Genomic DNA, 25,162 nt, shown 5'->3' on the forward strand with positions numbered 1-25,162 from the left:
AAATAACTGTACAAACTCTAAACTAATGCATTGTTTATTGTATACACAAAAAAAACATTATTAGCTTTGAATTTGAATCAGATTTTATTATATATATTTTGTTGCTCAGTTCCATAACCCAGACCCACAGTGTTGTCCGGTAAATACACACTGTAGTTAAACATATTTTTATAGTAATTCATATAGTCTGGAGTTTTATCTGAATGAACTCAGACTGACCTGCACTAGTGCGACCAATCCAGTTCTAATGTTCTGATACTGCTGTCCACTCACTACTGTTTGTGATAGGGTTATCAGAGCTGTACACTCTATTATCAGAAACACAGGGCTATCACTGTCGCCTTTTATCATCATAATATCAACATTATCACGTCCTCTATGGGGTTAGATCCTATTAAGATAGTTGGTCTATGAGTATGACTCTCATTTGGGTTAGGGGTTTAATTTATTACCCCAGCACAGCAAAGCTGCTCGCAATTATCACATAGAAATATATTTAACTGGTGCTTGGCCTGTCATGATAATATTGTTTTTTATAATAATTTTTGCTGCCTTTTGTTCTTTTTTCTTTTTGTATGTATATGCCTTATAATGGAATTCTTTTATCATTATATCTGTTGTTAGGGGTTTGGTTTGTGTTTTGTTTGTGTTTAGTTTGGGTTGGTTTAAGAGTTGGTTTGGTTTTGGGTTGGTTTGTGTTTGGGTTGGATTAAGAGTTGGTTAGGGGTTTGGTTTATGTTTAGTTTGGGTTTGGTTTGTTTGTGTTTTGGGTTGGTTTTAGTGTTGTTTTGGGGGTTGGTTTGTGTTTGGATTGGTGATAAGTTGGTTTGGGGTTTGAATTGTGTTTGGTGCAGGGTTGGTTTGTATTGGTTTAAAGGTTGGTTAGCAGTTTGGTTTGTGTTTGGGTTGGATTAAGAGTTGGTTAGGGGTTTGGTTTATGTTTAGTTTGGGTTGGTTTAGGGTTGGTTTGGTTTGGGGTTTGGTTTTTGTTTGGATTGGTTTAATGGTTAGGAGTTTCGTGTTGGGCTGGTTTAGGGTTTAATGTGTTTGTGTTTTGGGTTGGTTTAAGTGTTGGTTAGGGGGTTGGTTTTGGTTTTGGTTTGTTATTGAGGACTGGTTTTGGTTGGTTTGGTTTGGGTTTGGTTAGGGGTTGGTTAGGGGTTTGATTTGTGTTTAGTGTGGGCTTGGTTGTAAGTGTTGGTTTGGGGGTTGGTTTGTGATAGGGGATTGGTTTTGGTTGGTTTGGGTTTGTATTGGTTTAAGGGTTGGTTTTTGGTTTGGGTTGGATTGAGGGTTGGTTTAGTTAGGGGTTTGGTTTGGTTTGGGATGGATGAAGGTTTGGTTTAGTTAGGGGTTTGGTTTGGTTTAGGATGAATTAAAGGTTGGTTTGAGGTTTGGTTTGTATTTGGTTTGGGTTGGATTAAGGGTTGGTTTGAGGTTTGGTTTGTGTTTGGTCTGGGTTGGATTAAGGGTTGGTTTAGTTAGGGGTTTGGTTTGGTTTGGGATGGATTAAGGGTTGGTTTACGAGATGTAGAAAATCAGATCTTTATGTTTTTCCTCTACAGACATTCTGTCCATCTTTAATCCTGATGTGAAGACTGTGCTGCCAGAACAGAGGTCACCAGTCTCCTCAGTCACACATTATTACAGTGTTTTTTTACAGTGTTTATTATGCTGTTTATTATGGGATTTATTATGGTGTGTTATATATGTTGATATTGCAGGGGTCTGCTGAAGGAGGCTGAGGAATTGGCCCATTCCCTCACCGGTAATGAGGTAAGATTTTAATTTCAATAGTTTTCTGTTTAAAAAAGGAAAATTTATGTTGTATTTAGTCAGTCGTTATTTCCAGTGCATCATTATATTATACAATAAAGGCAGTGTTTATTATCATGGACCCAGAGCTGTACCTGGTCTGACTAATGTCTGTCTGTCTGTCTGTCTGTCTATCTGTCTGTCTCTCAGTGGAAGCTCCTCCTTCTCCTGGTCTCGGTGGATGAACTCTGTATTTGCCCCGGCCAGGTCAGATCTCAGATCAGTGTCCTTCAGAATAAACTAATCCAGTTACTAGAACATGTTCTAAACTCTCCTCTGTTCTTTAGACCAGTTCAGCCGTAAACTCAGCTGCACTCAGTGTGGAGAAAGCTCTGGACCAACTGCACAACACAGTAACTCAACACAACACAACACAACACAACACGGTAACACAACACCAACACAACACCAACACAACACCAACACAACAGAACATCACCTACTATCAGCACTATCTGATCAAATCTAAGTCTAAGTCTGTTTTCACTTCTGTACTAATTTGTTCTGGTCTGAATCAGTTTCAAATTTGAAGCATTGTCCTATTGGTTTGGGTTAGTGTTTGGGTTTAGGATTGGCGGTTTGTTTGGTTAGGGGGTTGGGTTGTATTTGGGTTTGGTTTGTGTTGGTTTGGTTTGGGGTTTGGGTTGGTTAGTGGGTTGGTTTATTTAGGGGTTTGGATGGGTTTGGGCGTTAGGGGTTGGTTTGTGTTTGGGTTGAGTTTAGGGTTGGGGTTTGGGTTGAGTTAGCTTTGGGATTGGCTTGGCTTGATTTTGGGGTTGGCTTTGGTTGACTAAGGGTCAGGGTTTGGGTTGGTTTAGGAGTTGGTTTGTATTTGGGGTTGAGTTTGGGTTTGGTTTGGGTTTGGGGTTAGTTTGGCTTGGTTTGTATTTGGGTTTGGGTTGGTTAGGATTTTGGTTTGGGGTTTGGGTTGGTTTGGGGGTTGATTTGTATTTGGGGTTGAGTTTGGGTTTGGTTTGGGTTTGGTTTGCTTAGTGGTTTGGTTTGGGTTGTTTTGGGGTTTGGTTTAGGGTTTGATAACATTGTAATTACATTCTCACCACAACCGTGGTTGATTTTGGTCCACATCTAAGTGTGATAACTGATTTAATTGGACTATAAAGTGTATATATACAAGTTTAAATATAACATCAATCTTTTTAACCTGTAGTTGGACCATGCTCTGGTTCATGTGGTGGTCTGGGGTGGACAAGTGGAATCAGAACGTCCTTCACATGACGGGTGAGAAATATTACGAATCGTTATTCACTACAGAAATAGTAAATGATGGTCTGAGATTTGGTATAACTCTACACCCACCCCCATGTTTAACAGCTGGCAAGGTTTCCTTTTTGAGGAATGCAGTTTCTTTTACCCAAACATCCTTTATTATATTGTTATATATTTATATTTATATGTGTGTGTGTGTGTGTGTAGTACCTGTAAGTGTCAGTATGATGGAGACTCCAGTTCAGGGGTGGAGCACTGGTACAGGCTGGAGCGAGCTGCTCTGAAAGCTGTGTTACAGGTAATTTACAGGGTTTATATTTATATAAGGTATAAATACAGTATATATCTGCGTATGACCTATTCTAGAATTGATTGAATTTAAATAAGGAAATCTCACTTATCAGTAAGTTATCTTGAGAAGATTCTTTTAAGAATTTTAACCAGTAACGAGTTGATATTTTTCACAATTTTCACAACTTCAAACTTCACACATTATTAGTTTTAATAATTTACTCAAAATCACAATTAAACAGATCTGATCAATAACTAATATGTATTAATGACCAAAAAATGAAGGAGTTAACGTTATATATTTTTAGTTTATATTAGGTGATTTTAGAAATGTTAAAAGAGAAATCTCAAAAAAGGAGAATTAGACTGAATTATTTAATATACATTGTAAAACAAGTCAGTACTGAGTGGGTTGGAGTTATTTAGTTAATATTTTGTGTATAAACTGTGCCTAATACATAAATCAAGCATTGTTAATCGTGGAAAAAATTATGTAATGCATCAAATAATTTAAAACCAAATAAATTAAGATAAAAAACTAAAAAAAAAATTCTAGAATGTTCTTGAATGACTGCAAACTGTATATAATACAGTATATAACTGTATATAAACCCTGTGTAGTAAGTGTACTGAGTATATATTTATGTGTATATGTTAGTATATACAGTATGTATACTGTGTGTGTGTATATATGTGTAATGTATGTGTGTATTGTAGGAGTCTGTGGATGGTGTGTTGAGGAGGCGGGGCTTGTGGAGTGATCGGGAGGATTTTAGTGCAGTACTACAGTCCAGCCCAACACACACCGACTACACTGTGAGTTACTCTCACACACCAAATCTATAACTAATCAATAACTGCCTTATAGAACACTATTCACCTAGACAGACGTCAGCAGTCAGACGTTCATCGCTATCTCGGTAACACAGGCATTAAAATATCAATCCGCTAAAGTCAGAGTGCACCTGACTCTTAAAGGAAATGATGAGAGACACTCTAATTGGTTTATTTCACATTACACCCAAAATTAACCACACCCATAATTAATTAAGAGAATTAGTACATGACATTTGCACGTTTCGAGACGAGCACGGTGTACTTTTCCCATCGTTACGATAGCAACCACGCATTGACACGCCCTAAATCAAGCTGCACAGTGCAGAGGGGCTCTCAACTTTTTCTTCTGCACGACCGTTTTTTAGAGTTTAAAATATTTGCAGCTTCTCTTTCAAATGATGAAAAACAAACAAAAACATCAACCTATCATTTTTATTTGATAAAGATTTCACTTAAAAATGAGTTTCTTTGATTTTACCAAATTATAAACCTCTGGAATATAATCAAGAGGAAGATGGATGATCACAAACCATCAAACCACCAAACTGAACTGCTTGATTTTTTGCACCAGGAGTAAAGCAGCATAAAGTTATCCAAAAGCAGTGTGTAAGACTGGTGGAGGAGGAGAACATGATGCCAAGATGCATGAAAAAAATTGTGGTTTTTTTCCAGTTAAATAGATTTGTTCTTTACTCGTGTCGTCTGGGATTTTTCCTATGGTCCCTAAAGAGCCGTTAGGTGCTGGAGAGAGAGAGAGAGAGAGAGAGAGAGAGAGAGAGAGAGAGAGAGAGAGATAGAGAGAGAGAGAGAGAGAGAGAGAGAGAGAGAGAGAGAGAGAGAGAGAGAGAGAGAGAGAGAGAGAGAGAGAGAGAGAGAGAGAGAGGTAAATGCAGCAGAGTTCTGGTCAAATATAATCCTGTAAAGTTAATTTTATTAAAATAAAAGCTGGGTTCAGTAAAGAAGTGTGTAGATGTTATAGTGTTAGATCTGTAGGGTCTACAGGGTTAAAGTCAAGCCAAAATTGAAGTGTTTAGATGAGAGCAAGAGAGAATCAATGCTATTAAATTTAATCTGTGTAATTATTTAATTATTTTATAGTAGAATGTGTTTTACAGGCTAAATAAAATGTACAGCTGGATTTATAGGTTCTAAAGTGTGTATATAATAAAAAACCATCATAAACTAAAGGTCTATAAACCCGGGGGTGATTGTTTAGATTCTGAACGGTGAATCGAGTTCACTTTAGCTTTAGATGTTGTGTAAAAATATAAAATAGTCCCATAAACACACAGAATAAACATTTACTCACAGACTAAACAAAGTTTACACAAGTATTCAATAGTTTATAATTATTCAGATTCAGTATCACATACAAATGTAAATTCAGTGTTTTTTTTCATTATTTTAAAATGTTCTGTACTGTAGATTAATACTAAACTCATCCAAACTATGAAGAAAAACATATTTAATTATTTAGTAAACAAAAATGTGTTAAACAAACCAGAATATGCTTTATATTTTACATTTTACAAAGAAGCACCTCCTGCACAAATACACTGTTTACAGTCCTATTTCTTACTATATATTGTGCATATATTATTATATATCATATGTTAATTTAACTGGTTTGTTGTTTGTCATATAAGTAAATATAAGTTGGCACAACTTTAGTTGTTTGGTGTTCCTAGTAAAAATCTAAGTAAAAAAGTAAGTAAAATCTGAAGTGTATAATTAATGTGTATATAAAAAAACAGAAAATGTTTTATTTGACATTTAAACAATTTGGTACTTTTACTGTATAAAACTTAAAGTTAGGAACAACTTTAATAATTTGGTATACTTACTTAATAATCCTTAGTATGTAAAAAATAATATTTACAGTTTATGTACATGTAAAAAACAATATGTAATATTTGATCAAATGTAGGTAGATATCTCCAAAATGTAAAAGTTTGAGTTGGGAACAAAACTCAAAAATCTGCTGCATTAAGTTCCAAAAATGTCTGTATTTATACAGCTCTGTTAAAACAATGAAGAGATCCCTTCAGTTTCTGAATCAGTTTCTCTGATTTTACTATTTATAGGTTTATGTTTGAGTAAAATGAACATTGTTGTTTTATTCTATAAACTACAGACAACATTTCTCCCAAATTCCAAATAAAAATATTCTCATTTAGAGCATTTATTTACAGAAAATGAGAAATTACTGAAATAACAAAAAAGATGCAGAGCTTTCAGACCTCAAATAATGCAAAGAAAACAAGTTCATATTCATAAAGTTTTAAGAGTTCAGAAATAATCAATATTTGGTGGAATGACATCATGTTCTCCTCCACCAGTCTTACACACTGCTTTTGGATAACTTTATGCTGCTTTACTCCTGGTGTAAAAATTTAAGCAGTTCAGTTTGGTGGTTTGATGGTTTGTGAGTATCCCTCTTCCTCTTGATTATATTCCAGAGGTTTTTAATTTGGTAAAAATGTAAATATGTGTGTGAATATAATGAATAATAATATATAATATATTTGTGTCTCTCAGGACGCAGGAGACTCGTGGCGGGCGCTGGTTGAGTTGTGGGGAGAGTTGGTAAGTTAATGCTAAACTCAGCAGGACTGAGAGACGCTGTAATCATATAAATTCTGCTGATCAGACGAATAAGATCACCTGCGGGTCACCTGTAAGCGCAGGTAGATAAGGCCACGCCCGTCTGACTGAGCAGATCAGCTGATTAGATAGATGTCTGATAAGATATCAGATCTGAGGATATCAGCTCTTTATTATCTACATAAATTAAATTTTTCACATCACGCTGATTTTTAAGGACACGCAGGTAGATAAAGCACATCTCTTACCCAGATCAGAGTCATTTACTTATCTCCTGATCCTGAGATAAGATACATCAGATCTCTTATCTCAGGATCTCAGAGGTTTACAGGCCGACGCCCACCAGAGGAAGAGACCCGAGAATCAGATCAATATCAGATCAGTTCCATTTAAATCATTATTACTGTGCTTTTTCCAGCTGCAGCCAGTGGAGGCGGAGTCTGGGCTGGAGGGGCGTGGCCTAGTCAGTTTTCCCTGCCCTTCTCAGGTGAGTGAGAGACACCTTTACAGGTGATTGAACTTTTACAGGCCAGTGATGACACTGATATCAGATTAGAATTGTAAAAACATATTATAATCAATCCCATCTAAATACATGAGAACAGTGACGCTAATTTATTTATTTTTACTGCATTTTTTTTTTGCACCTGGACTCACCTGGATATATGTTTCACTGCACATATATATGATCAGATATATGCAGGTCTGGTATTCAGTCTGTTGGTGTTTACAGGAGAGGCCTTACCTGCTGACCCAGCGTAACTCACCCAGCCAGCCTGAGATCCACCAATCACCATCCAGATCAGCCCTGAGACACACGGTATAAGCAATATATATGTAAATAAACTGAGTATATCAATACATTAAAAAGAAAAAAAAACGCATGTATATATATATATAAACATTATAAAATATTAATTAGAAATTAGAAATAATAAGGAACAAAAAAGTAAAAAATAATAAGTAAAATAAATACAAACTTTAAATCAAGATTCAATATAAATGAATAATATATATGTAAAAAAATACAAATATAGAAAATTCTAAAAAAAGACAAAAAAGACCATAAAAAAAATAAAAATAATAAGAATGATAAGAAATGATAAAATTAATAATAATAAACATAGGAATCAAAATAAAAACTTAAAAAAAAAAACTAGATAATAAATAAATAAAAATAAATAAATAAATTGAATAAACTTATTTTCAAAACTCATTATTTGTATTCATATGTTTATTATTATTCATTTTATCATTTATTATCACATATATATACACATAAACACAACTTGTATCTATACATGTAACCACAATATATATCTTCAAACACATATACAATATATTAACGCATATTAACAGAGTCTGTCATTTTATTTCTGATGGTTAACCGTTGGAACGGAGGTTTAGAAAGATTAATTTACATGTAAGAATCTGTGATTATGTATGTTTACTCATATATACTGTAATCATGGGAAAAGGTTAAAACACCCCATTAAAACTTGTGTTTTGAATATATTTAATAATCTGGAGAGTTGATCTTCGAATGATTAATACTGTAGGTGCTGGAGCCTATATTTACTTAAATACAACTAAGAATGAAGTGAAATATATTTTAATATAATTAATAAATTATATACATACATATAATAGAACAGTTCCGGGGCAGTGAGCTCTGGACAGATCAGTATTTACAGTTTTGAAATGAAGATCAGATGAATGTCTTGATGTTTAAATATATACAAAAATATATATTTTTTAATGGACTGTCTGATTATCTGTATATCTGTATCATTACAGAGGATGGGCACCAGTCTGTCCTGCCCCCATCACAGCCCCTCCCCTTCAGTTCCTACTTCAGGTAAATATAAATACACTTAAATATATACATATAAATTCTGCAGGTTAAGCTCTGCATATTATGGGATTAAATTAATATTGTGTGTATGTATTTTGTAGTTCACACTCTAAGACCCGCAGATATTAAAGTGGTGGGAGCAATAGGAGACTCGCTCACGGTCAGACTCATACAGTATACATATATAAAATATATTAATATATAATTAAATGTAATTTATAGTAGTAATTGTATGTGTGTGTTAATAACAGGCGGGTAATGGAATTGGAGCTGCTCAGAACAACCTGCTGGGCATCATCCGGGAGTACCGGGGTCTGGCCTGGAGGTACAGCCCAAACAGCCAATCACAATGCAGTAACCTAACCATCCAATCACACTGCAGTAACCAGCCAATGACACTTAGTTTTGACTCTGCAATATGATTGGCTGAGAGACGTTCTATGAGTGCCGTTATCAGCCGGTAATGCACTGTAACCAAAGCTTTCCATGTATTACTCCGCCCACATACAGGTAACCTAGCAACGATGTAGCACTTACTGAACTATTCAGTATCCACTATGAATGAATCACTATTTATTCTGAACTATTTATATTTACTATGTATTACAGGAAAGTGAAAGTGTTTAGAGATCAGTAGAATTGTGAACAGTCTTTGTTTTCTGTTGTTTTAGTATCGGAGGAGACAACTCCCTTTCATCTGTAACCACCTTACCAAGTACGTTACACTCTATATACACTCTACACTATACACTCTATCCACATTATACACTCTATACACCTTACCCAGTACGTTACACTCTATATACACTCTACACTATACACTCTATCCACATTATACACTCTATACACCTTACCCAGTACGTTACACTCTATATACACTCTACACTATACACTCTATACACCTTACCAAGTACGTTACACTCTATATACACTCTACACTATACACTCTATACACATTATACACTCTATACACCTTACCCAGTTTGTACCACTCTATATACAATATACACTATACACTCTATACACTATACACTCTATACACTTTACCCAGTATGTACCACTCTATATACACTCTACACTATACACTCTATACACATTATACACTCTATACACCTTACCCAGTACGTTACACTCTATATACACTCTACACTATACACTCTATACACATTATACACTCTATACACTTTACCCAGTATGTACCACTCTATATACACTCTACACTATACACTCTATACACATTATACACTCTATACACTTTACCCAGTATGTACCACTCTATATACACTCTACACTATACACTCTATACACTATACACTCTATACACTATACACTCTATACACTTTACCCAGTACATACCACTCTATATACACTATACACTCTATATACACTCTACACACTACACTATACACCCCACACACTCTATACTACATACTCTGCCCTCTAAACTATACAGTCTATACATCTTACCCAGTACGTACCACTCTATATTAACTCTACACTAAACACTATACACCTTAAACTATACACTACACACTCTACCCTCTGAACTATACACTTTATAAAGTACGTACCACTCTATATTAACTCTACACTAAACACTATACACCTTAAACTATACACTACACACTCTACCCTCTGAACTATACACTTTATAAAGTACGTACCACTCTATATTAACTCTACACTACACACTCTGTACACTATACAGTCTATATTAACTCTACACTATACACTCTGTACACTATACACTCTACATTAAATACATATATTTTGTTTTATTTTATTATTTATATAATGAATTATTATTTATTACAGATCTGCTGCGGGAGTTTAACCCTTCACTCACCGGATTCTCCACCGGCTCCGGCAAAGCCACCACCACCCAGGCCTTCCTCAACCAGGCTGTAGCCGGAGCCAAGAGCCAGTCAGTACCGCCCTCTTACCACAGATCAACCAATCACAGCCCAGACAATCAATCACAGCCAAAATCCATCAATATATTATAATATATACAATAATTCATATTTACCACCCTGTTACTTATATTTACCACCCTGTTACTTATATTTACCACCCTGTTATTTATATTTACCACCCTGTTATTTATATTTACCACCCTGTTACTTATATTTACCACCCTGTTACTTATATTTACCACCCTGTTACTTATATTTACCACCCTGTTACTTATATTTACCACCCTGTTATTTATATTTACCACCCTGTTATTTATATTTACCACCCTGTTACTTATATTTACCACCCTGTTACTTATATTTACCACCCTGTTACTTATATTTACCACCCTGTTACTTATATTTACCACCCTGTTACTTATATTTACCACCCTGTTATTTATATTTACCACCCTGTTACTTATATTTACCACCCTGTTACTTATATTTACCACCCTGTTACTTATATTTACCACCCTGTTACTTATATTTACCACCCTGTTATTTATATTTACCACCCTGTTACTTATATTTACCACCCTGTTACTTATATTTACCACCCTGTTACTTATATTTACCACCCTGTTACTTATATTTACCACCCTGTTATTTATATTTACCACCCTGTTACTTATATTTACCACCCTGTTACTTATATTTACCACCCTGTTACTTATATTTACCACCCTGTTATTTATATTTACCACCCTGTTACTTATATTTACCACCCTGTTACTTATATTTACCACCCTGTTACTTATATTTACCACCCTGTTATTTATATTTACCACCCTGTTACTTATATTTACCACCCTGTTACTTATATTTACCACCCTGTTACTTATATTTACCACCCTGTTACTTATATTTACCACCCTGTTACTTATATTTACCACCCTGTTACTTATATTTACCACCCTGTTACAGAGACCTGGTCTCCCAGACGAGAGCTCTTATCAACCGCATGCAGAGCGACTCGGTGAGAATCACACACACACACACAAATTACACAGTCTACACACACACACACACACACACACACAAATTACACAGTCTACACACACACACTCACACAAACACAAACACAAACACACACACACACACACACACACACAAATACACATATATTACAACTCTACTCACACACACTCACACACACTCTACAAAAAACACACTCATTCTACACACACACCTACACAGACTAATACATACAAATTACACACTCTACAAACACACATTCTACATATACACACCCACACTGCACACACACTCACAAAGACGCTCACGGGCACATCCTACAAACTCACAAACACACACTCTACACACACACACACACTCATTCTACACACACACAGACTAATACACACAAATTACAAACTCTACACACACTCACACACACACTCTTTGCACACTTTATACACACTTTAAAAAACTCATTCTACATATATACACACACAGTACACACTCATACACACAAACGATAGCTGGTTGTAACACCTGTGTGTGTGTGTGTGTGTTTCAGCGTATTGATTTTGAGAACGATTGGAAGGTCATCACCGTCTTCATTGGAGGAAATGACCTGTGCGCTTCCTGCGAGAACCCGGTAACTCCCACACTCATTTACATATCATTATAATATATCACTGCAGTGTATTAATAATGAGAGTTAATGTGTTTATTAATATCAGTTTTCTGTCTCTGATCAGGAATATTTCTCTGCTTCCAACTTCGCCAACAACATCCGCAACGCCCTGGACGTCCTACACACCGAGGTCAGAGACTCAAAACGCTCATCGCTATCTCGGTAACACAGGCGCCGTGCCGAGCCGAGCGTACACCCCCGCTTATTACACACACATGAACACACAGCAGCACAAACCCAACTTTTACATCAACAATAAACAGAATAGTAAATAAAATAACATTGCTGTTCCCGTAAATGAGCTGCTGGAGCTCCTTCACAGCGTCAACCAGCAGCTCAGTTTCCTCTGCTGAGAAGAGTTTGTTGAACACGGCCAGGTAGCTGCACCGTTACAATAGCAATCCACCAAAGACAGAGCTCACCTGATCTACTCTTAAAGGGAATGATGAGCAAGATACACTCTGATTGGTTTATTTCACGTTACGCCCAAAATTAAACACACCCATGATTCACTAAGAGAATTAGTTCATGACTTTTGCATGGTTCGAGATGAGCAAGGTGTACTTTTCCCGTCGTAAAGAGAGCAAAGACACACTTTGGCGACTTTGGCAATACTGACCAATGACACAATGATGTTTATACAGTGTATCCTGTCTCTACCTGTGCAGGTACCACGAGCTCTGGTGAACCTGGTGGAGGTTATCTACATCATTCCACTGCGCCAACTACACCTGGACTCCAGCCTCGGCTGCCCCACCTGGCTCGTCAGGTGAGTCCAACAGAACCACAACCAGAAGCTGAATCTGAACCAGAACCTGAACCAGAACCAGAACCAGAACCAGAACCAAAACCAGAACCACAATCACAATTAGAACCAGAAGCTGAATCTGAACCAGAACCTGAACCAGAACCAGAACCACAATCACAACCAGAACCACAACCAGAACCTGAACCAGAACCAAAACCAAAACCAGAACCAGAACCAGAACCTGAACCTCAACCAGAACCAAAACCAGAACCACAATCACAACCAGAACCAGAACCGCAACCTGATCCAGAACCGCAACCTGATCCAGAACCAGAACCTGAACCACAATCACAACCAGAACCTAAACCAGAACCTGAACCAGAACCAGAACCACAACCAGAACCTGAACCAGAACCTGAACCTCAACCAGAACCAGAACCTGAACCACAATCACAACCAGAACCTAAACCAGAACCTGAAACTGAACCAGAACCAAAACCTGAACCAGAACCACAAACAAAACCAGAGACTGAAACTGAATAGTTACGAAAATATACTGAATATCAGTGCAGTAAAACACTATCTAATAATTAAAAAACAATAATCGTTATCAATTACTAAAGCTATATATGTGCAGGTGTATGTTATTATTGATTAATATTATTGATTATTGATCAGTATGGTGTGTGTTGTATAGGGATATATGTCCGTGTGTGGTGAACCCAGCGGAAGGATCATCAGAACTGGAGGAATTAATCAACATCAACCGAGAGTATCAGGTGAGTTATACTGTTTATATTTACAGAATCATTTTATAATGTTATATATACTGTTATAGTGTACATTAACTATATTTAGTATATTATAGAGTAAATTATAATATATTTCTATATGTTATACTATGTTATACTATATATTTATTGTATAATTGTTTATATCATAACATATTCTGTAGTATATTTTATAAACTATATTATAAGGTTTTTTAGTATAGTTTACATAAGTTTTACTGTTTTATAGTATATATTTAAAGGATATTTTTTATGGTACAGCAAAGCATGTTTTGGCAGTGTATTTTTATTTAGTGAAAAAATGATTTTTGTATTTGTATTTGATGTGTTATAATATATATTTTTATGATGTTTTCATATTAAGCATACCCTTATACGCTATATTATAGCACATCTTTGTTATACTAATATTTTTACAGTATATTATAGTACATTTTGTACTATATTATTATTTACTATAATATAGTGTACTACAGCACTTACAGTTGGCTGGGGCAGCTCTAGCAGGGTTACTGCCAGTACACAGAAAATCTGCCATATTATAAAACGGCAACATTGCAGTGACAAAAAATACTGTGTGTAATGGTGTGTGTATGTATGTGTGTGTATCGTCAGAGTGTAACGAGGGATCTGGTGAACTCGGGTCGTTATGATACACGTTCGGACTTTAGCGTTGTGTTGCAGCCGTTTCTCAGAGACGTGGTGCTGCCACTGCAATCGGTAAGCCCCGCCCACACATTCCTCATGTACATATACAGCCATATATTTACATAATAAAATACTGCTCAAATACATGTTACATATGTGTAACACTGCAACATACACATCTGCAACAATTTTTCATGATAAGTGTATGTTTCAAATATATATACATATATATGTATATATGTATATATACATATATATGTATATATATTTGAAACATACACTTATCATGAAAAATTGTTGCAGATGTGTATGTATGTATATATATGTATATATATATAAATATATCCATACTTTGTACATATGTGTAATATATGAGTTTTACACATATTTTTATTTTAATAAGGAAAGTGATTTCTTATATGAACATACTACAATATGTGTAGTAAACATTTAAATAAATATAATCTGTAGTATATAGTGTATTTAAGAAAAAGATTATTACCGTCCTGCAAAAAAATATATAACATTATGGTTGTTTTTTTACTTTTTCCTAAGTTTTTGAAGTCTGTTATTTTATATTATTATATTTCTATAGTATGTTTTATAGATTTTACATAGTACAGTATTTATAGTTCAAGTCATGTATTATATAGTATTTCGTTCAGTATTTTGTTAAGTAAATGTAGTAAGCCATATATCAGAAACACAGTTTATTTACATCACTGCAGTCTTTTTTTACTGCTGAATATTCAGTATTAATAAAGTCTATACTGTACAAATGTAATGAGTTATATTGTATTATATATTTTATATATTAGAACTGAAGATAAATAATTATTTTATATATTTCTCTGTAAGAACGGGAAGCCGGATCGATCGTTCTTCGCTCCGGACTGTTTCCACCTCAGTCAGAAATCCCAGGCTCTGATGGCCCGATCCCTCTGGAACAACATGGTGAGTCCGGTACTGAATGCAGTACTGAATCCAGTACCAAATCCAGTCTGGTACCGATTCCAGTACTGAATCCAGTACTGAGTCCGGTACTGAACCCGGTACTGGATTACATTATTATATAGTATACTATAGTGTAACATATAATATATTTCTATATATTATTCTATGTTATAGTTATATATATGTTATAATATAGTGTATAAACAGTACAACAATTGTAATTTAGTGGACCTGGGTATCAAATTTGAATGCAATATTAAACTAAATGCTAAATTGTACACTAGTAATTTATCAATGTAGATATCATATAAATATATAAAAATGTACAGATATTATTCACCAAATGTCTATATTTATGTATATTTTGATAATATGTGAAATTGTTTATCAGTTAGAGTCTGTGGGCAGTAAAACAGCCATTCTGGACATCGAGGAGGGAGTTACAGCGCAGTGTCCATCCAGCGTAAGTAACATATATATATGTAAATATAATAAAGTACATATATATGTAAGGCTGAATGCTATTTATTTTTGTGTAAAATATAAAACATACTGTACATTTCTATATCTGTGTAATTGTATACTGTGTATTTGTATACTTCTTATGTGGCGTAATATATTTTTATATTTTTTATATTTTATTTTTATATTTTTATTTTTATATTTTTTTAATATATTTTTATATTTTTATATTTTGATGTATATTAAATATATTATATATGTCATATAATGCATTGTACACATATTTGAAGCATGTAAATGTTAATTTCATAGTGTATTTTTCACACTGTATAATAATAATCCAGTTTATGATGTGAATTAATGAATTGATTTTTTCAACTTCAGAGCTCCTCCTATTTTACAACCAGTTTAAACAGCCAATCGGTTTATCAATCCACGATCAATACTACAACCCAAACACCAGAAACTCAACCACCAGAAACTCAACCACCAGAAACTCAAACACCAGTAACTCAACCACCAGAAACTCAACCACCAGAAACTCAACCACCAGAAACTCAACCACCAGAAACTCAAACACCAGAAACTCAAACACCAGAAACTCAAACACCAGAAACTCAAACACCAGAAACTCAAACACCAGAAACTCAAACACCAGTAACTCAACCACCAGTAACCCTGCCACCAGTAAGTACCCGACATCTGTACATCTGATTTTACCCGTCACTAAATAAAGTGGTTTATTTTTTATTTGAATTCTAAGTGGATTTTTGTTGTGTTCTGTAGAACTGGGGCAGTAAATTCTCCTGCAAAAATACAGAACCATCCGACACGGTTCCTACATCAGGTACAGCTATTTAACTCATCCTGTTCACACCTGCACACTTAATCTGAATTTATAATTAGGATTATATCTGGATAAGACAAAACAACATTAAAATACAAGTGTAAACACACCCAAAACCCATTTAAAACAGATCCAAATCCCATCACACAAACTGTTTACTTCAGGTAGATGGTCTCAGACACAGATTTTAATCAGATATATTCTGTAGTTCACAGACTGAGGCCGGGTGATGTTGACGTGGTTGCAGCTCTGGGAGATTCGCTCACTGTAAGTGTATATAATATTAATTATGTTTGTATATATAAGTGTATATAATATTAATTATGTTTGTATATATAAGTGTATATAATATTAATTGTGTTTGTATATATAAGTGTATATAATATTAATTGTGTTTGTATATATAAGTGTATATAATATCAATTGTGTTTGTATATATAAGTGTATATAATATTAATTGTGTTTGTATATATAAGTGTATATAATATCAATTGTGTTTGTATATATAAGTGTATATAATATCAATTGTGTTTGTATATATAAGTGTATATAATATTAATTGTGTTTGTATATATAAGTGTATATAATATTAATTATGTTTGTATATATAAGTGTATATAATATTAATTGTGTTTGTATATATAAGTGTATATAATATTAATTGTGTTTGTATATATAAGTGTATATAATATTAATTGTGTTTGTATATATAAGTGTATATAATATTAATTGTGTTTGTATATATAAGTGTATATAATATTAATTGTGTTTGTATATATAAGTGTATATAATATTAATTGTGTTTGTATATGTAAATATATATATGTATATAATTAGTAATGCACACTGTGTTCGTCTCAGGCCGGGTTCGGGGCTAAAGCAAACAACATCATCCAGCTGCTGAACGAGGAGAGGGGCGTGTCCTGGAGGTGATATATAAATTATTAAATTCAAGATTAAATTTATTGTTCTTACTTTGTATTTATTTATTTATTTATTTATTTATTTATTTATTTATGTATTTATATTATTCTTATGATCTTTTTCATTTACTTTTTTATTTGTTTCTTAATTATATATTTTATTAAATCTTTAGGTTTTATGTGTTAATTTTTTTCTGGTCCTTTTATTTAGATTTTCCTATTTATTTATTTTATTTTATTTATTTAGATATTCCTATTATTTATTTCCATTATATATATATATATATATATATGGATTTATTTAAAATTTGTATTTCTTTTATTTCTAATTACTTATCTAATGTCTTCAATGCTTGATAACCCTTAATGTAATCCCGCATTAAAATAAAGGTTGATTAATTGATTGCTTGTTTACAGCAACAGTGAAAGAGAGAGAGAGAGAGAGTCCATAATGTAAAACTAATCTCTATTTTTTTAACAAAATTTGATCATTTCTTAAAAATATGCTTCTTTGAAAAAAATTAAATTGCTTATATAATGTGACTTTTAACAAAACTAAAAATTAACAAATGAACTACTACATAATGCTCCTGATTTATTCATTAGGTATCCGTATCAAATAATCATAATCATACTTATAAAAATATATTAAAAAAAAATAAATATAAAAATAGTTTTCTATTGTATCTAAAAATGCAAGCCCACTCTCAGACACTCTAAATGCTGTTTAATACTCTTATTTTGTATGTAATATTTAATTTAATCTCTTTTTATTAACAGTATTGGTGGGGATGATACTCTGGAGACAGTCACCACTATACCAAGTGAGTCCCTCAGGGCTCTATAGTCGGGCCTGTGGAATTAATGTAACAGTTTATTTAGTCATTTTTGTCCATCAAGATTTTAGTTTTCTGGCACAGAAAACTAAGTTACCATTTAGTTTACTTTAGTATACTTAAATTTTTGATGGGAAATTAATTTTTTAACTTTAATTTTTTATTTTTTTCTCTCTAAGACATCCTGAAGAAGTTCAACCGTAATGTATTCGGCTTCTCTAAAGGTCGCAGTAAGAGACCCAACGGCTTCAACATGGCCGTGAGCGGAGCTAAAGCCAGGTAACATCCAAAAACCCATAGCTACGCATTTACCTACATATAAAGCTTGATTTAGGACCATGGTGTCAGTGTGTCTTTGCTATCGTAATGACGGGAAAAGTACACCTTGCACGTCTCGAAACACAGCACAAAAGTCATGTACTAATTCTCTCTTAAATAATCATGGGTGTGGTTAATTTTGGTCGTAACATGAAATAAACCAATCAGAATGTCTCTTGCTCATCATTCTCTTTAAGAGTAGAACCAGGTGAGCTCTGACTTTGGTGGATTGCTATTGTAACGGTGCAGCTACCTGAACGTGTTCAACAAACTCTTCTCAGCAGAGGAAACTGAGCTGCTGGTTGACAAATTACTGCCGAGATAGCGATGAACGTCTGTCTAGGTTGTATTCAGTCAGGGGAGCTCCTGTGTTTTCTGTTACCAAGATAGCAATACTTCAGTAACAATGCAGGTGAACGATTAGGGTTAGGGTTAATATAAAATATATATATATATAAATTGGTTAATATTAGGGTTGTGGAATATATTGGTTTAGAACTATTATCGCAATATGCACTTGCACGATCGTGCAAATTCCATTTTTAATACCTGGCTGTTTGATGCATAAAAAATGACACTATTTATTTGTTTTTTACATATTTACCTTAAATATAATCTATTATATTATATTTATATTTATTTATATATGCTATATCACTAAATTCAGGTGAAATTTTGTGGAAATTCTTGTATTCCTCAATACGCACTATATAAACAATTTTTTTTTTATAGAATTTGTTTCAAATATTGTGCAGCCATATTTATTACTGTAACGCTGAGTGAGAAGGACGGGACGAGGAGAGCGGACGCTAATGCAAGTAACATTTATTATAGAACAGAAAGCAAAACAGAAACCAAACAGAAACTCAGAGACCGGGAGACTAAATAACAGACGGGATTTACACAGCCGTGACAGACGTACAAACGCACAAGAACCGACAAACTAACACTACTGACAGAGACGCTTAAATACACACACAAGGCGGGAAAGAGAACAGGTAACACCTGGGGACTGACTAATGAGGGGCGGAGCTACAAATGGACACAGGTGAGTGGAAAAACACCAGGGGAGAAACACAGAGAAGCCGGGTCACGTGAGAATAACAGACATGAGAATAGACAGAAAACAGGCAAAAGATGTGACAATTACTATATATATACATGCATATTAGGGGTGTGTCATATAGTATCAAATGCAATAATATCGCATATATAACATTTTTGATTACAATAAACGATGTTATATCCTAAAATATCGTCTCATATCACCCACCCTTATTTATCACATCAGGTTTCTACTTTTTTACTGTTCCCTTTTTTTTTTTTACTGTTTCTTTATCAAAAGAAAAATTCACACTGTTCTCATTTCCCATTATATATCTACTAGTATTCAGTGTTTTGTTATATCGCCAAGAGTATCGTTATCACGAAACTAGCAGGAAATATCGTGACATTATTTTAAAGCCATATTGCCCACCCCTAATATATATATATATATATATATATATATATATATACATATATCTGACATATATAATATCTGATTGGCAGTGGAATACCTGGACAGGTACGGGACCTGATCGAGGCTCTGAGGAACAGTACAGTAAGATCCTGTTCTCTTCTCTTTTACTGCAGTAAATATAAAGTTAATCTAATGAAACGTCTACATATTCATTTAGTGTTTCATTTATTCTGTTTATATATTATATTTAACACCGAATAAACTGTGTATATTCAGTATTCTCCTGTAAGAACTGATTTTCTGTAGATTATATGAGATTATAATCTGAATTTAATCTGTTTATCTGTCTGATATCAGAGTGTGAACTTTCAGCAGGACTGGAAGCTGGTGACTCTGTTTATAGGTGGTAATGATCTGTGTCAGTACTGTAAAGATCGGGTGAGAATATATTTCACTTTATAAAACCTGTATAAAACTGTTCCCAAGCAAAAACCTTGTATCTACAGAATTATATTTTTACTGTAGAACAATTAAACATCTTGATCTTCAATGGAATTCAATGTAAAAAGACTTTATTACAAGTTATTTTAGAGTATTTATTTATCTATTATATTTATTTTATGTTTTATTTCTAAACTTGGAAACGTTTAATGTATATACAGCTCTGGAAAAAAATAAACCCCTAAAAATGATTGAAAAACCAAATTAAAAACCTCTGGAATATAATCAAGAGGAAGATGGATGATCACAAACCATCAAACCACCAAACTGAACTGCTTGAATTTTTGCACCAGGAGTAAAGCAGCATAAAGTTATCCAAAAGCAGTGTGTAAGACTGGTGGAGGAGAACATGATGCCAAGATGCATGAAAAAAACTGTGATTAAAAACCACCAGGGCTATTCCACCAAATATTGTTTTTTTTTTTTTTGTTATTTCAGTCATTTCTCATTTTCTGTAAATAAATGCTCTAAATGAGAATATTTTTATTTGGAATTTGGGAGAAATGTTGTCTGTAGTTTATAGAATAAAACAACAATGTTCATTTTACTCAAATATAAACCTATAAATAGCTAAATCAGATAAATACTTGTACTAAATATTCATGATTGGTTTTGTTTATATTGCTGTTGTCTCTTTTTAGGATGCGCTTTCTCCTAAAAAATACATCGGACACATTAGGGATGCGCTGGACATGCTGTATAATGAGGTGACAGTTTAATATCTCCAATAATATCATCTTATTTGTTCATTTTCACAAGATACATAACCTAAAACTAGATAAAATAACTTTAAACAACCTATATTTAAGCGGTGCCGATATCACACGTTATAGCACGAACCTCCAGTGTATTATTGTGATTATACCACAGTTCCATTATTACTATGAAAGATTTTAAAGAGTTAAAGAGGAGGAGAAAATAGGATCTGTTTGGTTATTAAAACTCCGCCAGTTAAAATGGTTCCATTGCTGCTCTGTTTGTAGCTGCGCTGTTTGGTTTGTAAGCGCTGCTGCATGGTTGCTAGGTTACCTGTATGAGCTGGAGTAATACACAGAGTTCTTCGGTTACAGTGCATTACCGTCTGATAACGGTACTCATAGAACGCCTGTCAGCCAATCAAACTGTGGTATAATCAAAATTCTATCTCAAAATTGGATGTAGTTGATATTTTGATTAGATTATAAGCAATTTTACTCGGGAATGTTGAATTTTTGCAGTGCAAACATGACATAATAATTTACCAACATCACCAACAAAGACATTTAAACAGTATATATGTGTTTTTATAGGTTCCGAGGGTGCTGGTGAACTTCGTTGAGATTCTGGAGATTGAGGATCTGCGTAAAGTAACGGCGAACACCCTCGGGTGCTCCATGCAGGGGTAAACTATTCAGTCAATGTCCATTACCATGCTCAAACATGGATTAGATAACAAATGGGTTCCAGTCTGTATTAGACCAGGTTTACACTCTTTAACAGGCCAACATTTCTGTACATTTTCTGCCTGATATCACACAGCTATATCTTGAAGATTTCTCTTTAAGCATTACATATAAAGGTTTCATGTTTGACAAGAAACATTACTAAAATTCTTAATTGTAATTGTATTAAAAATGAAAAAGTAAAGTTAATTTCCAAATGTCAAAATGTAATAAATAAAAATCTGAACTTTTTTTAAAACTAATATTTTCCTAAATACAAATGAATCATTTTATTGTCCTCCAAAGCTTTCGTTTCTTTACAGTTTTCTACTTTTTTTGGTCTTTTTTCAATCATGCCGAGTTTGTGGCTGATTCCTCTTAAAACTGATCTAAAATTAATAAGTGAATTAAGAGTACAATACTGTAAAGCTTATCCAGGTGTTTTTTTCTGAAAAACTCTCAAGCCTTTCAAAATGAGAATAACTTATTTTACTGCTGAGATAAATGGATTTGTATACAGGACAAGGACTGTTAACATGTACAACACTAATGCAAATGAAGAGCTGGTGATTGGCTGACAGAAGTTGCTTCTCTCAGTCCAATTTTAACTGGGTAAAATGTCTTTGAGAGCATTATAGAGGCGTGTCTAGCGGTCAGTGATCTCTCACCAGGAGGTACACTACCTCTAAAAGCCTTTTTTATTTAATCCTTTATATACAGTATCTGCATGAGGGAGATCTGCAAGGTGTATTATTTTGTTGCCAGTGAGAGTATTATAATAATAATAATAAAAATAATAATAATAACACATGTTTCAGATCTACAGTGGAATCGTGATAATGTTATATATATATATATGTGTGTGTGTGTTTATATGAGCTAGAACGCTCTGCCCGTGTTTCCTGAACCCTGAGGAGAACTCTGAGGAGCTGTACGAGATGAAGAGGATCAATAGAGCACTGCAGGTCTGTTCAACTACCAATATTTATCAGCCTGTAGGGCGTCAGTGTGTCTTTGCTATCGTAACGACGGGTAAAGTATGCTTTGCCTGGTTTGAAACGTGCAAAAGGCATGCACTAATTCTCTTAATTAATCATGGGAGTGTAGATATATTCAGAAGATCTGCTGCAGTTTAAACCAGGCAGGAGGAAGGAGTGAAAATAGACTGTTGGTGAGGTGTAAGATAGCAATGAGCATGGCAATGTGCTATGCATAAAGTGTAAGATGGAATTACAACATTTTATTGTGATAGTGATTATGTAATAATTTTATAAAGCTTAATAAAAGATGAATTGGTGTTTTTCTTCTCCTGTTTCCAAACTAAAAACGACTAAAATGATTGGTTGCTCAGTGTTCTATAAGCACCATGTGGAACAGTGACGTTGTTTGTGCAGATGGAGACCGAGCGGTTGGTGTACGGCGGTCGCTACGACAAACGGGACGACTTCGCTGTGGTGCTTCAGCCCTTCTTCCAGAACTCTGTGGTTCCCATGGGAACGGTCAGTACCACCTCACTGAAACTGTGTTCAAAAGTTTCCAATAATTTAGGAACACCATAGCAACCACCTATCAAAACCACAGAGGCCAACAAATATCATAGGAACCACTTAGCAACCACACAAGAGATCACTGTAACATAAAACCAGGTTTTACCCTACTGACCTTGTTTCTACACTCTAACGACCATACTAAATACCACAGCATTCACCCAGCTATACCACAACAGCCACCCCCTGTAGAAAACTGACCTCACTGACCTCAGCTCCTCCTCCGTCCTGCAGAACAAACAGCCGGACCTCAGCTTCTTCTCCGTCGACTGTTTCCACTTCAGTGAGAGAGGACACGCCCAGATGGCCATCGCTCTGTGGAACAACATGGTGAGTTACAGCAATGTTACATGTTACATTGATTATTTCTGAACTCTTAAAACTTGTTTTCTTTGCATTATTTGAGGTCTGAAAGCTCTGCATCTTTTTTATTATTTCAGCCATTTCTCATTTTCTGTAAATAAATGCTCTAAATGAGAATATTTTTATTTGTAATTTGGGAGAAATGTTGTCTGTAGTTTATAGAATAAAACAACAATGTTCATTTTACTCAAACATAAACCTATAAATAGTAAAATCAGAGAAACTGATCCAGAAACTGAGTGCTCTCTTTAATTTTTGATCGATTTTAGTTTGAACATTTGAAACACTGACATCGATCTGTTCCCAACATAAAAAATATTAAATTCCTCCTTTCCCTAGCCCTAAAATTCTCCTCCAAATAAACATAAATACAATATTTAATATCTGGGAAACTGTTTTGAACAAATGAATTCAGTTGTATCTTATAGTATCTTTAAAGTCATTAAATGTTTCTTAAAACTATCTGAGTGAATCTGTGGATTACCAATATACTGACCTGTCGTTGTTTTTGCTCTGCTCTAGCTGGAGCCCGTGGGCAGCAAACAGAGCTACAACAACTTCACCCACGACCCCAGCAAGATACACTGTCCCTCAGAGGTAAAGAACCTCTAACCCTAAAGAACCGGCAACGACCATGAACCCAACCCAGAGAGCATCAGCAGCCAGAATCTGAGAGAGAGAGAGAGAGAGAGAGTACAGTAGATCATGCTGCTTCTCCATCAGCAGCCGGAGTCTGAGAGAGAGAGAGAGAGAGAGAGAGAGAGAGAGAGAGAGAGAGAGTACAGTAGGTTATGCTGCTTCTCCATCAGCAGCCGGAGTCTGAGAGAGAGAGAGAGAGAGAGTACAGTAGATCATGCTGTTTCTCCTGCATCAGCAGCCGGAGTCTGAGAGAGAGAGAGAGAGAGAGTACAGTAGATCATGCTGTTTCTCCATCAGCAGCCGGAGTCTGAGAGAGAGAGAGAGAGAGAGAGTACAGTAGGTCATGATGCTTCTCCATCAGCAGCCGGAGTCTGAGAGAGAGAGAGAGAGAGAGAGAGAGAGAGAGAGAGAGAGAGAGAGAGAGTACAGTAGGTTATGCTGTTTCTCCATCAGCAGCCGGAGTCTGAGAGAGAGAG

The 25,162-nt window shown here is 34.6% G+C and overlaps 1 protein-coding gene across 1 annotated transcript in view; it reads left to right on the forward strand.

Annotated features, from left to right (window-relative positions):
- Window positions 1–25,162, forward strand: part of LOC111191226 (phospholipase B1, membrane-associated) — a 31,809-nt gene that overhangs the window by 3,387 nt on the left and 3,260 nt on the right. Inside the window, exons 5-41 of the mRNA XM_049482594.1 lie at window positions 1,566–1,617; window positions 1,725–1,776; window positions 1,966–2,022; window positions 2,103–2,168; window positions 2,984–3,054; window positions 3,250–3,340; window positions 4,051–4,149; window positions 6,709–6,756; window positions 7,193–7,261; window positions 7,508–7,594; window positions 8,572–8,632; window positions 8,731–8,789; window positions 8,881–8,954; window positions 9,301–9,344; window positions 10,445–10,553; window positions 11,512–11,563; window positions 12,107–12,187; window positions 12,291–12,356; window positions 12,895–12,995; window positions 13,672–13,753; window positions 14,381–14,485; window positions 15,272–15,367; window positions 15,759–15,830; window positions 16,214–16,516; window positions 16,616–16,676; window positions 16,885–16,943; window positions 17,538–17,605; window positions 18,380–18,423; window positions 18,615–18,714; window positions 20,305–20,356; window positions 20,573–20,653; window positions 21,358–21,423; window positions 22,006–22,097; window positions 23,021–23,102; window positions 23,532–23,636; window positions 23,919–24,014; window positions 24,570–24,644. Of these exons, the coding sequence (XP_049338551.1) occupies window positions 1,566–1,617; window positions 1,725–1,776; window positions 1,966–2,022; window positions 2,103–2,168; window positions 2,984–3,054; window positions 3,250–3,340; window positions 4,051–4,149; window positions 6,709–6,756; window positions 7,193–7,261; window positions 7,508–7,594; window positions 8,572–8,632; window positions 8,731–8,789; window positions 8,881–8,954; window positions 9,301–9,344; window positions 10,445–10,553; window positions 11,512–11,563; window positions 12,107–12,187; window positions 12,291–12,356; window positions 12,895–12,995; window positions 13,672–13,753; window positions 14,381–14,485; window positions 15,272–15,367; window positions 15,759–15,830; window positions 16,214–16,516; window positions 16,616–16,676; window positions 16,885–16,943; window positions 17,538–17,605; window positions 18,380–18,423; window positions 18,615–18,714; window positions 20,305–20,356; window positions 20,573–20,653; window positions 21,358–21,423; window positions 22,006–22,097; window positions 23,021–23,102; window positions 23,532–23,636; window positions 23,919–24,014; window positions 24,570–24,644 (2,978 nt within the window). The remainder of the gene's footprint in view (window positions 1–1,565; window positions 1,618–1,724; window positions 1,777–1,965; window positions 2,023–2,102; window positions 2,169–2,983; window positions 3,055–3,249; window positions 3,341–4,050; window positions 4,150–6,708; window positions 6,757–7,192; window positions 7,262–7,507; window positions 7,595–8,571; window positions 8,633–8,730; window positions 8,790–8,880; window positions 8,955–9,300; window positions 9,345–10,444; window positions 10,554–11,511; window positions 11,564–12,106; window positions 12,188–12,290; window positions 12,357–12,894; window positions 12,996–13,671; window positions 13,754–14,380; window positions 14,486–15,271; window positions 15,368–15,758; window positions 15,831–16,213; window positions 16,517–16,615; window positions 16,677–16,884; window positions 16,944–17,537; window positions 17,606–18,379; window positions 18,424–18,614; window positions 18,715–20,304; window positions 20,357–20,572; window positions 20,654–21,357; window positions 21,424–22,005; window positions 22,098–23,020; window positions 23,103–23,531; window positions 23,637–23,918; window positions 24,015–24,569; window positions 24,645–25,162) is intronic.

Source organism: Astyanax mexicanus, chromosome 8 (assembly GCF_023375975.1).
Source record: "Astyanax mexicanus isolate ESR-SI-001 chromosome 8, AstMex3_surface, whole genome shotgun sequence".
NCBI classification, from domain to species: Eukaryota; Metazoa; Chordata; class Actinopteri; order Characiformes; family Acestrorhamphidae; genus Astyanax; species Astyanax mexicanus.